At 37.8% G+C, this 19362-nt stretch overlaps 1 protein-coding gene across 3 annotated transcripts in view; it reads left to right on the top strand.

Moving 5' to 3' along the window:
• Positions 1–19362, top strand: part of LOC114648645 (synaptotagmin-like protein 2) — a 554437-nt gene that overhangs the window by 430287 nt on the left and 104788 nt on the right. For all 3 annotated transcript variants that reach the window (XM_051925337.1, XM_051925335.1, XM_051925336.1), the window contains one exon: positions 16327–16421. In XM_051925337.1, the coding sequence (XP_051781297.1) occupies positions 16327–16421 (95 nt within the window). The remainder of the gene's footprint in view (positions 1–16326; positions 16422–19362) is intronic.

Here is a 19362-nt window from a genome sequence, read left to right as displayed (position 1 = left end):
TCTTGGACAAGTAATAGAGGACCTCTGTCAATGTAAATCTGAAATGGTAAACTAATCGATAACTGAAGCTGCACAGAATAGTTATCTGTTTAGAAATGGACAAGTTTGCAAATTTACTAATGCATTTAAGTGGTAGATCCTGAAAGTTTAAAAATATGTATATTGTGCTATGTTTGAGATATCCTTACAAAAATTGAACTTTCACAACAAAGGTCCTACAAGAAGTAAGCGTACCAAATTTCAACAATATTGGTTCTCTGGAAGCTGAGTGTAGTAGCTACACATGTATGACATAATCAGTAATATTTCGAAATATTTGGAATAAATACAAAGTTGAATATGCAGTAGAATAGCTTCCTGATTGTGCGGGAGTCATTACCAGGTAATTAAAATGAAGATTAAAGATCATTCCAAAGGAAACACCACCATTGAAAATTAAATACATTTGAAGCATTGTACTTATTTATGCTTACTTCACAGAGCATGATTACATGCATAGATACTGTAATGTTATTTTAAATTTTTGAATAGCTAAAACCATGCTTCCTTAATTTCTACACTTTTAAAAACGGCAAATTTGATCAGTGGCTGTTTAGTTTAATATCCTGTGTTGAACCTGAACCATACTTCATAATAAGTGACTTAAATGTTTCATGTAGCAAGCAGAGCAAGAGAGATAAATTTTCATTTATGGATTAAGTTAGCCATGGCACACCCTCTGTTCAAATGATGCCAGGGGTTTGAAAGAGTTAGATGTATATGTGCTACTTTTTGCCAATATTTGTGAGTTATTGGCAAATTTAAAATTAAATGAAAAGTAATAAAGGACTCAAACAAAGTGAGGGTTATAAAAGAAATATGATGAAGACCCATAATGGCTGAGGAAATAAGAAATGATGTTCCTGAGGTATGTTCTTTGCTGTAATATAAATTAATTTACTGAGTCTATTTAGTTCTGATGCAGAATAACAAGGAAATGAAATTCCAAAAAAGTGTAATGAAATACATTTTGTTTTTCTTTATCTCATCATCTGTTGTCATATGATATTTAGTACTGCAGACTTCATAAATAATAATGCTCATGCACTATCTTGAAAAATGGTGCACAACTCAAAACAATGCATCTATCCTTTCTTAAATTGAAAGCTGCTTTTTCCAGTTACCCTGTCAAAGAAAGTACAACATTAATGAAGTCGATCTTGGATGGGATTACAGTCCATCAAAGACCATACTCCTGCACACCTTCAGTCACTTCAAAAGTCCCCCAATCTAGGAACTGAGCGAGGCACCTCGAGTTATGCCAACATGCCTTAAAGGTACATCTGTTCCTATATGTATCTATAGGATATATATATGAAATATGTGAAAATGAGAAATGTAAATATAATGTCATCATATTGACTACCACAGCTAAGCATTTTTTTTAAATGTATACACCATCAGTAAACTTAGTGCTTTCGTCCTGTATTTTTAGAACATTAAAACGATTTAGAAAAGATCAGGCCATTTAGTCAAACAAAGCTTGCCACTCCTATCCAATTAATTCCTCCAAAATAACATCGTCTATTTTTGAAGGTCCGTAAAGTACTACTGTCTACCACACTACTTGTAGTGGGTGTGTGTGTATGTGTGTGCGTGTGTGGATGGGGGAGATGACCTCCTAATGGTTTGTGTGAAATTTACCCTTAACAAATTTCCCCCACTTATATCTTGTGTTCTTGTTGAACTCTTTTTAAGGTAACTGTCTTGATTCTCTGTATTAATTCCTTTCATAATTATGAACACTTCAATCATGTCACCTCTTAATCTCCTTTGTTTAAACTGAAAAGACTCCACTCTTTTAATCTTTACTCAAAACGCATCCCCTGCAGTCCTAGAATTTTCTCTGGACTCCATTCTTTGTACTCCACTATTTGCAAAGTTAGCCCAGTTAACATTTGGGTAATTAAAGTCCCCAATAACTATACTATTCACCTGCGAACTTGATGTTTTTAATATTATTAAAAAGATGCACATTGAAATTACTGTCTGCATTGGAGGGTCTATAGCACACTACTAAAATAAGGCCTCCTTCCTTAACTCTTTCCAAATGAATCCAGATGTCCTCACTAAGATGGGGCTTGTCATCCAAGTGAAGAAGGCTTGCATTTAAATTCTGTTTCACATAAAAGGCAACCACCCCTTCCTTTTCCTGTTCTCTCTATTCTTCCTAAAATGTGTTACTCATACTCATCTTTGTTATTTAGACAAGTGTCTGTTTTTTCTGTAATATTTATAAGTACGCTGAGTTACATACAACTCCAACATACTGGTTTTATTTTTCATACTTCTAACATTAAGGCAAGCTATTTTTAATGTGTCTCTTATTTAACTTGTGCACTTTGGGTTAGAATTTGTTACTATGTATATTTGTATTTCCTCTTGTATAATTCTAATCCTGGCCTTTCTTAAACTCCCTGCTAAAACCACAATTTCCTAGTTTAATCAATTCTTGACTAACCTACTCATACACCTCCCCAAAACATTGGTGCCTCTCTGGTTTAATCATAATCCATTGTGGCAAAACAGGTTCCAGTATTTCCAGAAGTGCCCCATAAACATTTACTCTTCTACCCTACACCAAGATCTAAGCCTTGCCTTCCAAGTTTGGTTTAGCCCTCTTTTATTGTATTGACCTCATACCCCCCTACTCTCCTTCACAATCACTAAGGTTCTCTGACCAGAAATTATTGGTTGTACTGAATTATAGACTTAAGCTTATAGGGGACCGTGCTTTTGTAGTAGCTATCCCTAAGATTTGAAATAGTCCTACCTTTTTAGATTACAGTAGGCCAGCACCAAGTCTGGTCATGTTTAAATCTCACCTGAAAGCCTATCATTTTGACTTGGCCTTTTTAAACTTGTATGTGATTGTTTTTGGTGTATTTACTGTGTATATATGTATGTCTATCCTGTATACTATATGTATTTGATGTATTTATGGAACCTGTACAACACTTTGGTCAACTTGTTTTTAAATGTGCTCTATAAGTTGACTTAGTTGTATATGGCCTGGTTCATGGCACAGGTAGAACTTCGAAAGCTACGCCATCATTTCTGCTCCTCTGCCTGGCATGTAACTCAATGCCAATACAAATGCTTGTTGGACTATTTATTAATATTTCTAAATTGTTTTTCAAATTTAATTAAAAAACAAACATTTTCAGTAACAGAAACTTTCATCCAGCAGTGAATTCAGACATTCTAAGCACTTTATTGTAATTTGCATAAAAGCACATTTGTTAGGTCCTGATCATTAGTTGCTCAGCATCAAGTGTTTTGTAATACAGTATAGCCTTTTTTTTCTCTCAAATGTGTATTACATAAGCATAAGATCAATTAATGCAGTTAAGTCAAAATTGCTTATGATATAGTCATACCTGAATGAACTTTCCCCTTTTTTTATATTCTACTTCGTAGAACTCTGAAATAAAATATGCATCCTACCTTTATGTCTTGGAGGAATATTTAAAAGAAAAAAAGTCATGAAAATAATACAGTTGCTTAAATATTCCAAACCCCCTGTACTGTTCCTCATCAGATATGCGTTTTATAAATTGAAACCCTAGGGAAATTAATCTGTTATACATAACTGTCTTGGTTGTCGGATATCTCTAGAAAAACTTTTATTATGGCTTCTGTTCAAGAAGTAAGGAGGCAGAGTTTTGAGAACTAGATAGAATCAAAACGTAATTGCTGTGGACTGTTTGTTTATTGCCTATGGTTAACATCAGCTTGTGGTTGTTTATTAGTGTTTGAAACGCCTACAACCCTCAGCTCCAGAACAAGCACTTAATCCTGACCACAAGGGAATATGTCTTGACAACTTAATCCCTCATACTTGCAGTTTGTGTTTTATGAAGCTATAATATTTAATGCTAAAATATTCTTGTTAGGTAAATGGCAGTAGCACTCTCATCGTGAAGTGCTGCAGTAATTTACACTTGCTGTCCAATGTCTCATCAGTTTCTTGAGATAATAAGTAGTTGCTTGAAATGGAACCTGTCATAGGAACTTAGTAAGTTCTGGTGTCTCACATGCAGATTTTGGTCAATAAAAAGGTCGTTCATTGTTTTGTTAAGTGTTTGTTTTTTTTTTTTTTTTGTTTTGTTTTTTTAACTCAGGTTGCATGCTTTTTAACATTTCATTTATGATTTTTTATGTTTTTAATCAGATTCTGTGAATAATATCTGTCTTGTCAGATAATTTGTTGTTTGATTTCTGCACTTGGACAGCATGGCTTTGCAATGGATAATACTATTGTCAGAAGGCAGTGTCATTCCCAGAGTTGTCCTTAAGCTACTTCTGTGTTGTCTTTCTGCCAGTAATCATTGTCATTTTGAAGGGTGAACTTTCAGCCAAGTCTGAGGTCCAGACAGGGCCATTTTAAAAGCATTATAGGCCCCCAGGCAAAGCAGTGCACTGGGGCCCCTACCTACACAACCACTGACAGGAATAAAAATGTAAATGGGCGATAAAATGAAGCATATATTTACTGTATTGGTACTTCCAACGAAATCTATTTTAAACATTAAGGAACTTGCTGTACAGCAAAGATTAATCAACAAGTCACAACATTCATAGATTAGCATGGATCCCAAATGCTCGTGGTGCCCCCAGGCAACTGCCCAGTGTGCCCATGCGTTAAGACGGCCCTGGGTCCAGAGTGCTATGGAGCAGATTTTCATTAAGGATATCTCTGTACATTGATCCATTTAGTTTACCATTAACCCTGTCTAATCTCCCAAATCCCTGCCACTGAAAAACTACCCCACAGTATAATCCTGCCACCACCATAATTCCCCATTGAAATGGTACTGAACAGGTGATGAGAGATGACTGGTTTCTTCTAGACTTGACACTAATCTTAGTTAAATTATTTTAGCAAAATGTCAAAAGAGTGAAGGGGTCTGAATACTTTCTGAATCCACTGTAAAATAACTGTGCTCGTGAGTTTTACATTACAGCCTTGTGGAGTAAACTAAAATGTATGCAATGACTGTTGTCCATTTTCAGAAAATGTTGTAACCGTGAAGTGAGTAAATAAAAACATACACTAACCTCTCTCTCACTCTCTCTCTGCTGGGCATTTGGTTCTGTTTTAGGCAGTGTCCTTAAAAGCATTATGTCCGCTTTCATTATCTCATCAGTCATATAAAAGCAGATTCTTAAAGTCTTTGTTTCCCAGTGTGTAGATGTGATAACTGGAGTCACTGGGAACATTTTTCAAAGGACAAAAGACACAAACATTTGCTTTATCTGCATATCTTTTGGGTTGGGGAAATTGGAAACTTAGATTAAAAGTGTTACACTTTCCAATAAATAATCAGTCCTCAAAGTTGTTTGATGTGAAATGGTGCCTTCTATATTGTATCTGTAACTAACTTTCCTTTTGCCTTGCACTTGGCAATTCTTTATGCTAAAATGCATTTTATTGAATCGTTTCTGCTGCCTTCTCAGTATATGGTATCCCTCCAAATTTACTGTCTTCTAAGATGTAAAACCTTGAGGTACTGCAAAGCTTTCCAAACGACAAACCAAATCTGAGTATTTAAAATTCCAACTACAAAATGATAAAAGGTGCCTTGTTGATGACAATAAATTGGTTGCAAAGGATAAATTTGAATGGTAAAAGGACAATTGGACAGCTAATAAATCGGCTTATGAGATGGTTACCACATGGTACATTTTTCTGCATAACAGGCAATTTGCCATATTTGCTACAGATAAACTATGTCCTATTAATTCACTGTGATTTAATCCATAGGGCAGTCATTACTTTCATACATCCAGTGGTAGAGACTGTTCATTTCGAAGACCACCTTAACGGCAGTTAATATAGATTTTTTTTTTTTTTAATTAGTTGCTTTGTTTCGTTTCTGCATGCATCTGGCTTTGTCACAGTTCTACATAGTTTGAAGTGTGGATGGCCCATCTAATTAGCCGTTGGTTGCATTCTCTCAACCTGCTGTGAAGTGGACCACTTGAATGTAGCAAAAGACAAGTGGGTGAGCTTTAGAATGTCCAGTTGTCTTTGAGATGAAGGATTTCCCTATATCTGGCAGTGTGCTACAATGCCCTTAAAAGCCACTCTTGATATAAGGGTTATAGATGAATTGTTCTATGCATAATAAAAGTTGGTCATTTGAGATAAGAGATATGGAAAGCTAGTATTTGAAAATCATGCCTCTACAGTCGTATCACCACTTAAGAGGAATAATAATTGTTACCAGACAGCAATTTCTGTGCTGCTAATGGCTTTGTTCAGTATCAAAGGCTGTTTGAGTGGTTAGCAGCAGATGTGGACTTTAAATGAGGACAATGCTAATGGCATAAAGAGTCTCATTTTGAGCATGCAAAGAATATAATGACCTCTTCTGGAACTTTACAATATATTTATATAACTACTATGTTAATTTTCTTTTTTGAGTTTAATCTATTTTAGTATTGCAGGCTTCCTATTTGGCTGGTTCTGAAATATCTGTACATTTGAAAATATACTTCAGATAAAATAAAGCACAAAATAATGCAAAATGTGTATTAACAGTGTGTGTATAATATGTACAGTGTATGTATGTATTTACTCAATTTCTAAGTGTGTACAAGCGGTATATAATTTTTTTTTTACTTTTACTAGCAAACACACAGACCTTCAGTCTTCAGATAAAGGTGGTACGCATGGAGCTGAACATTTTCATTTTGGCCCCACATTCTTTTATTTTCAGTAGGAAAAAATATTGCCCCACTGTGAGCGCCCTCGCCAATTTATTTTGGGAAACAGTGCCCCTCAACTAGGTCTTTATGTAAGGATGTAAAAGCAATGTTTGAATATGAGTGTAAGTTGCAAGTACTTGATAATCTCCTTGTTTGTCAGCATGACTTTCTCTGCCATTGTCGTTCTTGCATTCTGTATCATGGAGTATGTGTGGCATATCAAAGAGCCAAAGTATTAGCCATCTGCTCAGTGACTGAATATTCAGGCTTACCTCTAGTTCTTTATCAATGAAGTACCTCATGTGTTTGACTTGACGCTCAGGAGAGGTTGCCTCTGGAGTTTTCCAACCATTATGGTGTTAGCACAGATCAGTTTGTGGTGGTATTTGACTGTCAGCAGCCATGTATAACTGTTGAACAGTATAAAAATAAATAAATAATAAATAAATCACAAGACCTGTATCTGGTTTACTAATATTTTCATTTTTGTAACAGTAATTTAAAAATCTGAAGTATTAATACCTCTTATGTTTCAAACTTTGTATGGCTGCCGCGATTAATTCATGTAATTAACAAAAATTTTTAATTGAATTATATTTTCTTAATCGACTAACCATCCCTGCCCTTCCATCACATTGCACGCCAAAATGCTACAACTCTCTGTGTTGGTTTCGAGAAGGCTAATCATTATGGTAGCTGCACCACATTTCGTGGAAGAAGGTTCCTCCTTATAAGGCAAAATTCTGTATGGGAGTAATTCACATGAAAATCTTAGATAATGGTTCATTTTCCACAGTAGTTCTTTTAGTGTTGTGAAGCTGATTAACATGCTGGTGAGTAGCATCAGGACTAAAGAAACTCCCTTGTTATTTCTTTGGACAGAGGAGATATATTATCTACTAAGTGCACTTGCCAGTTGCTGCCATTATTACTCATGAGTGTACTTAAAGTAAAATAATATTTTTGCACATGGGCTAGCTAAATACGATAGTGCTATTTAACAGACTAGTCTATCTAGCTTTATTTCAGGCAAAGCTGCATTTTTACCCATTTCCAGATATTAATGCCAGGGCTGGCTTCTTGTAACCCTTTAACTGTCACTTTATTGATCTTGAACGAAAACTATTTCTCCGCAGTTATCAAAATTGAGTAACAATAACATTTCATATTGACATAGGTCAGCTTTATAAAGTTATTTTTAGGTATTTTTTCAAATCATTAAATTGTAAATAAATCAAATTCAATAAGGATCAGGTTTACTAGGTAAGACGTACTTTAAAAAATAAAAAAATCTAGTGCACTTGATGCAGTTTTTTTTTTTTAATTAAACATGATTTCTACTGCAATTTAGATTGCAAATGCTCAGTCCATACTGCTCAGCATCTCTTAATTAAAATGGCTTTGGGCTCTTTCGGCATTCTCAGATGACCATCATGCTGCCCTCATCTTTGTCATACAGAAGAGTCCCAGAAGAACCAAGTACAAGTTCTACTGAATACCATCTATGAAATGTAGTGCAGCGTTAAAGGGCTTCTCCACTTTGAGGCCAATGTCTGAAACAAAGATTTTATTTATTTTTTATTTTTTAAGCAGAAAAACTGTCCCAAGTGAACTTCTTTGTCTGTTGCATAGAGCCTCCTGTGTAGAATGTTTGATGAATTATTAATGTGCACTTATGTGATAACCTACTGATTAAGATATTTAGTAGGTTGCTTTTGAAAAAGTGAAAAATTGCCAACAAACCTCAATAAACGAATGGAATTTTACCATTTTTATAAATGATAAACTAAATGTGATGATGGCAATAACAAGCAGATGGGTACTTAAGAAAATGCCCATTGTACAGTCGTTGCCCTTTCAGAACAAAGCATGAAGCTGTACCAAAGCTGGCAGTGCAAAAATTGACCGTGACTGAAAAGTTCAACTTCTCCAGCCACAGAACATTAAATAATAAATATAGTATTTCAGTTTTACATCTCTGCCCTTCAGGAGATGTGTGTTGCCTTTCTCCTACAATATGATTTCAGTTGGTATCATTTATACTTTACACACATTATGAAGCTGCTTTATGCTAAATATGCCTAGCAGCTATATTTGTGCCGGTTATGAATAGCCTCGATCTCAATTTAAGATGGATTCATTGCAACACTCCAATCTAAAATAAAACTAAAAGCTTAATTATGTTGTCTTTTTTTCCAAGTTAAACTGCTGACATCAAGATATCTTAAGTCCATTATAAATCAAAAATTGATTTTTACTTTTAGGCCTTTTGACTTTATTTTATTGTAGACAATGCTGACTTGTTTGTCTTCTTGTTGGTGTTCATTTAGTAGTAATAATAATAATAATTACATTTATATAGTGTGTTTTTCATATGCGGATTTTTTTTTTTTTATATAAAACTAGGGGGCTTTGCCCCCTGCTTGCTTCGCTCGCCAACCCCCGTGTTTGGTTTTCCGGATGCACAATTTTAAGATTTTTTTTTCTTTGAATTGTTGCTATTTCATTAGTTTCACTTTTTTTTCAGAACTTCTATAAAAACAATACTTGTAATCTTGCCAGTGCCAATATGCTGAATCTTTTTAATGAGGTCAGGACAGGTTTCTCTGTTTGGAATTTCAGCACAGACAAAACGATCTACATCATCAGCAGTTAATAATTTGTTTTTTTTACAAAGTAAAAAAGTAAGTAGAGTTCTGCATTGGACTCCAGTCTGTAAAGTCGTGCTGTTTTCCTCTCACAGTTCCAAAGGTACATGGGGTTACCAAGCTGATACCCCAGCTTTTATCTAGGTTTTTGTACAAGGGCTAGACAGAACTTTTTTGACTCCTGGTGTAAATGTAGCTTTTTAAATAAGCAGACAGATAAATATATATACACTAACAAAGTAACCAATAAATACATGTGCGGTAAACTCTGTTTTTGAAATTCTCAAGATTCTTTATTTGTCACATGCGTAGTTACACAGGACAACACGCAGTAAAATGCATCCTGATCCGCTTATCGAAAACTGTGCAAAGTTAGAAGAATATCAGTTAGATTTACAAAAAGTCATAGATTGAAAGATAACAGTATAGTAGAACATCATCCATCCATCCATCCATCCATTTTCCAACCCGCTGAATCCGAACACAGGGTCACGGGGGGTCTGCTGGAGCCAATCCCAGCCAACACAGGGCACAAGGCAGGAACCAATCCTGGGCAGGGTGCCAACCCACCGCAGGACACACACAAACACACCAAGCACACACCAAGCACACACTAGGGCCAATTTAGAATCGCCAATCCACCTAACCTGCATGTCTTTGGACTGTGGGAGGAAACCAGAGCACCCGGAGGAAACCCACACAGACACGGGGAGAACATGCAAACTCCACGCAGGGAGGACCCAGGAATCAAACCCAGGTCTCCCAACTGCGAGGCAGCAGCGCTACCCACTGCGCCACCGTGCTGCCCTAGAACATAATAAATAAGTAAAATTATGTGAATAAAGTAGAATTAAGTGTAACTTTGATTAAACACAAGATTGGAAAGGACTGTGTCTTCCTATCTATTATGATCACAAAAGGCACCAATAGTGATTGGAATGCAGAATGCAGCTAATAGGTGATAGGAACAGGACGTGGGCTAGTCTTAGCCACCAATAAGGTGCCAAGTTTGTACACTATAGATGATGTGAGTGGAAGTAATTCTAAACAAGTTATAATACACCATAGTGGGTAAGCTCCATATGTGGTAAGATATTGATTTTTTTTTTTTTTCTTCCTCTTTTCTTGAGTGTGTTCTGTACCCACCAAGGTATTTATACTACTGTTACCATACATATATGTGCAGACTGCTCTTTTCTAGTGTTGAGGTTTTTATTATGGAGTAAATTATTGGATTACTACATCTATATATTATGTCAACATCCATTATGGTGGTGTTTAATACATTTATTGCCAGCCTAGTTGTCTTTGAGTATTCTTCTGTGGTTATCTTTGGTGTGGCTTCTGAGTAAAAGATCTATTCCTTTTATGTTATATTAGTTATATTAGTTTGCCTGCTGGAGTGTAGGATGTCTACCCAGAGTGGTACTGACTTCTTGTTGTGAACCACCTCTTTGTTTAAGTACTTAATTGATTACAGCATCAGCCTCACTGCAATTCATTTAATTTACATTTGTTTGACATTAATGCTTTATTAAAATAGCTCACATAATCAAAATTTAATTTATTAAGCATTGGTTATTTCAACTTCTATATTTTATATACCGCATTATCCTCTTTTCCCTTCCCAATAGCCATTCCTGCCAGCAAACAAATTTGTAGAAGTCAGTAGAAGCTATTGAAACTTCAGCAGAGCTTATGTCTGCATGTGTGTGGCATGATGGTCTCTGCAAATCTCTATCACACACCCCTGTTTTTAAAAAAAAAAAAAAAAAAAAAACTGGTGTGTGTAATATCTCTCTCTCTCTGTATGTATGTATGTATGTATGTGTATATATATATATATATATATATATATATATATATATATATATATATATATATATATATATATATAAAATATAATCTGTATCTTTAATGAAATTAAAACCACTTCAACTTTCACAGCAATTTTTTTCAACCTGCACACACAAATGTAATATCATGAAAATATTTTTAAAAATACTGTGATTTATTTATTCCACAGTTGTAATAAATCGGATAATAAACTAAAAAACACATTTTCTGTCATTTAAATAAAAATTAATCATAGTTTGTGTAATTTTCAAACAACTTTTATTTCCACTTTTTTTGTAAATTTTAATTAATGTAAGTGAAATTTGCCTTATACTACAAATGATTCATGATATTTGACTTGAGATATGATGTAAATATGTATATATACATACTATTTAATTAAATATTTGTAATTTTATTGGGACTCAAAAAAAAATACAAAAAAAAATATTCTTGTTCAAACTCCAAACTCCTATCCTCTAATCTAAATGTCAGTCTCTGACCATGCCAGCCAGGTACATGTCAGTATTCCCCATGGGGAAAATAAACTGCCTCAGAAATTAAATGGAAAGTTCACAAAAGAAAGAGAAGAGCCCAGGTAAAATTCTGGAAGTGTGTTTCTGTAGGACACAATTGGACAGACAACGTGGCATATACTAACCAGAGACAGAGAGGAGGAGAGTTTAAAACACACCTGCAGCTTCATGCAAAGTTGACGTTCTGTCGTGCCATCGAGAGACCACAAGATCTTCTGTCATAAAATTTGCACAGATGGGAGGCAAGAAGTTTTATGCCAGGTCTATCCCCAGTTCTGATCAAATGGCCTCTTTAAATCAGAAGGATGTGAAATAATTAAATGACATACAGTATGGCGGGGGAAAAGTGGACTGTCATGTGACCTTTCCTTGATCAAGTCAATTCAAGTTGGGGAACATGCACTGGTGCAGTGGGTTGCTGCACCCACTACAACTCGGGATCCCAGTTTGCAACCCCCCAGGCAGACGCGCAGTCCAGTCCCACTCTCCGGAAATGACCCTCTATCTGCCGCAGCCAGGTGTTACGTGGGTGACCACTTGGCCTGGTCCAGCCACTCTGGTCCCCAACAATGAGGATCTTACGAGCTGGATCACCCTCGGGGAAACGCGCCACATGGCCGCAGTGCTGTAACTGACGCTCCCTCACAATGCAGGTAATGTGCCTCATTCGGGACTCCATCAGCAACCGCTCATTTGACACAAACCAATGGTACCCAAGGATTTTCCGGAGATCCACAGTACCAAAGGAGTCCAGTCTTCGTCTCCGATCACTGGACAGCGTCCATGTCTCGCAACCATATAGCAAGACAGGAAGCACCAGGACTCTAAAGACTTGGACCTTCATCCTTTTGCATAGATATCGGGAATGCCACACACACCTCATGACCCCCCCCCCCCCCCCCCCCCATGCTCTCCCAATCAGTCTACTGACTTCATAGGAAGTGTCACCAGACACATGAATGTCACTGCCAAGGTAAGTAAACCCCTCAACAAGGTCGACACTCTCTCCGCAAACAAACACTGCTGATGGCTGTGCCCAAGAGGTCATTATAGGCCTGGATCTTGGTTTTTATCCAGGACACTCACAAGCCCAGACACTCGGACTCCTCACTCAGTCTCTCAAACGCCCCAATCAGAGCCTGCATTGACTCCGCAAAGATCACAGCATCGTCGGCAAAGTCAAGATCCATGAATCTTTCTTCATCAACAGATGCCCCACAGCTGCTGGACCCCACGACCTTGCCCAACACCCAGTCCATACAAGCATTGAACACAGTAGGAGCAAGAACACATCCCTGACGAACCCCAGAATCAACTGGCAAAAATGCAGAGGTCCTGCCTCCACTCTGCACAGCACTCACAGTACCAGTGTACAGGCCGGCCATGATATCCAGCAACTTCGAGGGGATCCCGCGAACCCTCAGGATGTCCCACAGGGCAGGTCGATCAACTGAGTCGAACGCTTTGCGAAAATCGACAAAGGCTGCCGATATTCACGTTTGTGCTCCATGAGAACCCTCCGTGCCAGGATGTGGTCGATGGTAGACTTCTTAGGTGTAAAACCAGACTGTTCTGGTTGCTGGTAGGTGAGCAAGTGATCACGGATCCTATTGAGGACGACCCCTACAAGGACCTTACCCGGCACCAAGAGCAGTGTTATACCCCTGTAGTTGCTGCAATCCAGGCGATCACTTTCCCTTTCCAGATAAGGACAAGAAGTCCCGTTTTCCAGTCAGTTGGGATGATGCCAGTCTCCCAAATGGAAGCAAAGATTGCTTGCAATGCCAGGAGGACAGCCTTAACACCAGCCTGGAGAAGTTCACCCCGGATACCACAGATCCCTGCAGACTTTCCTCCCCTTAGCTGGTTCACCATCTGTGCAATCTCAGTGAGATTGGATGGTTCACAGCTAATTGGAGGATCAGCCTCAAGGACTGTGGACCCAGAGATATCCAACGTCCTAGCCGGAGGATCAGCTTTGAACTGCTCAAAGTAGCCAGCCCAGTGGGTCACAACTGCAGTGTCATCCATAAGGACCGTTCCATCAGCCGCCCCGACTGTGACTCTCCGAGGAACAGATTTGGATGTGCGTAATGCTTCATTACCTCTGTAAGCAGGACATGGGTCGCTAGACCACAGATGGCTTGTCACTTGCTCACAGATTCCTCTAACAAACGCCTCTTTATCTACCCTCAGAGCCCTCGCAGCCGTCCTTCTCAGTTCCTGGTACAGACCAGAGTTGCCATTGAGCCGTGTGCTGCAACTCCTCTTGCTGATATCCAGGGTGCCCTGCGAGATGAAACACCTCCTTCGGGGAACACCGGTAACACCAAGGAAAAAATCACTGACATTAAGTTGTGGCTAAATGTTCAAAAACTCAGATTTTTGCAACAGATATTTTGCCTCACTAAGTATACAACATGACTCCTTTTTACCTTGTCATTATTGAGCACATGGCTTTCTTGTAACAGACTTACAGCATGCAAGCTTTGGTGAGGAAAATGCATCTCAGGCTGACAGAATGACTAAAGAGCTTCAGCTCATTGCCAAGATGGAAATGAGAGCAGCGTGCAGTCAGCTGAGCATGGCTGCCACAGTCTCAGCACACCTGGTTACAGCAAAATACCACAACTTACTGCCTGAAAACTGCTTCATCACAGGGTTGTCAAGAATGGCTTATTCTGCAAAGAAAGCTTTTTTTATTAAATTTTATTAAAATCACACAACATTCCATACAAATAAATCAAATTTTGCAAAAATAGGATCGAAAACAAAGCAACCCCCACCCCTAAAAAAAAGAGGAAGGCCAGCAGAGTAAAACTTTTTTTTTTTTTTTAAGAATTTGTAAGATATTGTGCTTTTGCCAGACTTTTTGCCACATCATTTCTGCATAAATCAGTGTTTTGAAATTTTTAGTTTTTTGCACCTAAGGTCAAAATTGTCACATTTTAGTTTTTACTGATACATGCATTTGTATATACTTTAGAACTATAAGATAATAAGAGTTCCTATTTATTTTTCTCACTGTGATCAGCTAATCCTGGCTGTCTAAAACATACTGTTAAGATAACTAACAATCCACACATTAATATGCATATAGTATTGCCTTTTATGTTCAACCACAAGGTTTTTTCTGCATTTGTTGTGGCTGGGAAGTTTTGATATCAGCAGGAGATATAATGTACTTCATAGTGGACACCATTATGTGTCTAATCTAAACCTGCGTAATCCTAATTTTATTGTATTCAATAACTTCCCTGAAGTGAAAAAAGTTATGAAAAGCTGGTTTGTAATTTATGTACACAGTGTATTTATGTACATATTTGTCTATATAGTGTGTGTATGTGTATGTACACGTCCATCTAGCCATTTTTCAAACCCCCATATCCAGGGCAGAGACTCAGAGAATCTGGAGCCCAAGCATTGGGCACAAGGCAAGAACAATCCCTGGACAGGGCACGAGTCCTTCGCAAGGTGAACATACACCCATGCAGACAACACAAGTTTAGCATCACCAAACCATCTAATCTACATGTATTTGGACTTGGGCAGGAAATCTATGCAGACAGACAGAACAGGCAAACTCCTCGCAGGGAGCCCCTGGGGCATGAACTCCGATCTCCTTACTGCAAGACAACATATTATTGTATTACAATGCCACTCGTGTGTGTGTGTGTGTGTGTGTGTGTATATTATAGATATTTCCATTTTTTTTATTGCAAATAAACTTGCAAAGGATTGGAAGGATGGGGGAAGATGGCCTTTTTAGAGCACTGCCTCACCCAAAATGCTAAATGACAGCCCACCTGGGTTGCAGCGGTGCCTCTGATTCCCACAGGGCTCCATGGAAGTTGGAATTTGGTGCAACCCTAATGGATTCTGTGAGTGCCCCCAGCGATGTTGCAGGAAAGGCTGAACTCTTTGGTGTAGCATTTCCGCCACACCCAGAAGTGCTGCTGGGAGATCATTACTGGACACCTGGTGCACTTCCGGGTACCCTATAAAAGGAACTAGTTGCCACTACTCTGGAAGCCAGAGTCTGGAGGAAGAGGAATGAAGCTTGCCAGTTGACTCGGAAGGACAAGAGAGAAATAAAAGCCAAAGGTGCTGTGTGCTATATTGTGCTTGGGACTGTGGGGAACATTTTATTTGGAAGCGTGTCCCCTGAACGGACAGAAGTAAGTCTTGTTGGTGCAACACTTGTGGCTGTGGCTGGTGTGTTCAGGGATTCATACTCCTCCCTGGCAGTCACAGTGCATAGATACAAATATATACATATATAAAGCCACATTATCATTTGCTTAAAAAAAAAAAAAAGTGATTTCTATTAGCATATGTTTAATATACTGTGAGTGTGAATGTTTTAGATATGATTCATAATAAATGACTATGTATACCTTCAGAGAATATGTTCTGCAATAAAACTGACTCAGTTATTACATTCATAATCATTATGGAACACCTTCTCTCAGCAAGTGGATATCCTTGGCTAGTCATGTACTGTCTTCCTCATTTTAAAAGTGCTATCTAAGATGATTTTTTCTCTCTTTTAGCATCACCAAACCTCCTGTCTGTTATCAATGTGTCAGATGAACATTTTCAGTCATCAGAAATCCTTGGGCCTGCATCATCATCTGCCATGTGGGAGGCAAGTAATAAATAGCCACTTGGGTTTTTTTTCCCCTACCTATATTATTTCCTTGATCTTGATAATTTACTATTTGTTCAATGAATTAAATAATGTAATGTGTTCTTTATGATAAGATAAAAATACCATTCGTTGACAATTTAATTTGTATAATATCTATTTATAGTATGAGTTAAACCAGCAATTTTACTATTCTTTAACAAAATGTAAACTTCTATCGGCAAGTGAATTAAATCTCAAAAGTATAATGACACAAATAAAAGTAATGATAAATAAAATAATAATATGGAATGAACAATAATAACAAAAATAATAACAGTAATAATACTACCAATGATGCCAAAACAGTATATAATCTCAAAATGAGTCCTTTGTGTGCTGAATCTTAAAGCATGGCGAAAGACGCAATCCAGCACCAGAGTCAGGACAGTAATAGTGAGTTTCATTTCGGATTTTCTTTCCAGATTTATCAGTTTTTGAACAGCACACTTCACAGGTACGAGTTGGATTCTGATTTTTTTTTTTTTTCTATTGGAGGTATATCTATATAAATAAAAATGTAAATGTTCGTTTGTTCAAAACCTTAAATCTCCGAAAGTTCTTCACCAATTGCTTTGAAATTTTGACACAACGTTGCATTCGAATACGTACGTGTTTTTATATACCTATTGAACATGTGCGAAGATTCAATGCTCTAAGTATAGACGAAGTGGCAATTGTTATAGTCGGAGATCAAGTCCAACCTAGAGATATTGTTCTTCATCGGAGAAACGATCAATTGACAAAAGTTGCAGAAACTCATCGATGCTACGATGCCCTGCAATATCCAATCATTTTTTGGGATGGTGCCGATGGACATCACTTCAACGTTAAGATGATAAATCCAGTCAGTGGCAAAGAAACAAATATGAAATGCAGCGCAATGAACTATTATTCATACCGATTAATGATTCGAGAGAATGAAGACAATCACATTTTGAAATGCCGTCAATTGTTTCACCAATACATCGTAGATATGTATGCAAAAATTGAAACAGAACGTTTGATATTCATCCGTTTGAATCAGACGAAGCTTCACTCTGAAGAATACGTTCATTTGCGAGATGCAGTTGTAAATGACGGTAATACAACTAACGTTGGAAGACTAATGATTTTGCCATCTTCATATACAGGCAGTCCACATCATATGCATGAGTACGCTCAAGATGCAATTGCGTATGTTTGTCACTACGGGTGTCCAGACCTATTCATTACATTCACATGCAATCCAGCTTGGGATGATATACAACAGCTCTTACTTCCTGGGCAATCGCCGGTGGATAGGCATGACATTACAGCACGTGTTTCCAGACAGAAGCTGAAATCGCTAATGGATTTCATGGTAAAACATGAAGTGTGTGGGTCTGTGCGCTGCTGGATGTACTCAGTGGAATGGTAAAAGAGAGGATTGCCACACGCACATATACTAATCTGGCTCTATAACAAAATCACTTCAAACGAAATCGATGATGTAATATGCGCTGAAATACCCAATGCCGACATCGATAAGGATTTGCATGAAGTTGTGACGAAAAATATGACACATGGACCTTGCGATACACTGAATCCAAATTCACCATTCATGATAGACGGAAAATGCTCTAAGCAATATCCTCGAGCATTACTATCCAACACAGTTACAGGAAACGATGGATATCCTTTATACAGAAGAAGATCAGCAGAAGATGGCGGTAAATTAGCAACAATACAAATGCAAAACGGTTACATCGAAGTAGATAACTGGTGGGTTGTTCCATATTCGCCTTTGCTATCAAAAACATACAAAGCACACATAAACAAATACTGTAACTCCGTTATATCGATCAAATACATTTGTAAGTACGTGAATAAAGGCAGCGACATGGCAGTTTTTGGCGTGCAACCAGAAAGAAGTGATAGGAATGCGGTCATACTTATCGATGAAATCGCACAGTATCAGGCTGGAAGATGCATAAGCAGCAATGAAGCTGTATGGTGAATTCTTTCATTTCCCATACATGAACGAAGTCCAGCTGTTCTTCACTTACCAGTACATCTACAAAATGGACAACACGTTTATTTCACAGCTGCAACTGTGCAACAAATAGCCCTGAATCCACTGGCTACAACGTTAACTGCTTTCTTCACGTTGTGTCAAAATAATGCGTTTGTGAAAACACTACTGTATTCGGAAGTGCCTACGTATTACACATGGAATGCGAGTAGAAAATCATTTGAATGACGCAAACGAGGAGAGCGAGTCGACGGACAACCTGGCATATTCAAAGAAACTATGATAGGCAGACTGTATACCGTTCATCCCCATCAAGATGAATGCTTTTTTCTTCGCATGCTGTTGGTAAATGTGCCCGGTCCAACGTCTTTCCAGCAATTGAGAATTGTCAACGGAGTTACACATGCCACTTTCCGCAGTGCATGTCAAGCTCTGAATTTATTGGAGAACGGCTGACACTGGGATGTATGCATTAATGACGCGTGCAACACGTCACATTCAGATCAAATTCGTACATTGTTTGCAATCACGTTGACCGCCTGCTCTCCTTCATCTCCAACAGAGTTATGGGAGAAATCTAAATCGCACATGGCTAAAGATATTTTATACGCAACGAAAATTCAAATATGAACATAGATTTCACAGCAGAAATGTACAACGAACCGTTGATAATAATTGAAGATTTATCCTTACACATCCTGAACAACGTTCTCAATTGGGAATGCCATCACCGAATCGATCTGCTTCTGCTTAGTTCGATGTAGAATTGCGTCATGAACAAAATTACAACACTGGTGATCTTTTCTCGTATGTGCAATCAAATATTCCTAAGCTAACGCTTGAGCAAAAAGGCATTTACGATCAAATAATGCAAACTGTCAATAACGGGGTGGAGAAATCTTCTTCTTA

The sequence above is a fragment of the Erpetoichthys calabaricus genome, chromosome 3, assembly GCF_900747795.2.
Source record: "Erpetoichthys calabaricus chromosome 3, fErpCal1.3, whole genome shotgun sequence".
Taxonomy (NCBI): domain Eukaryota; kingdom Metazoa; phylum Chordata; class Cladistia; order Polypteriformes; family Polypteridae; genus Erpetoichthys; species Erpetoichthys calabaricus.
The sequence above is the reverse complement of the archived record's forward strand: the minus strand, read 5'-3'. Positions and strand labels throughout refer to the sequence as shown.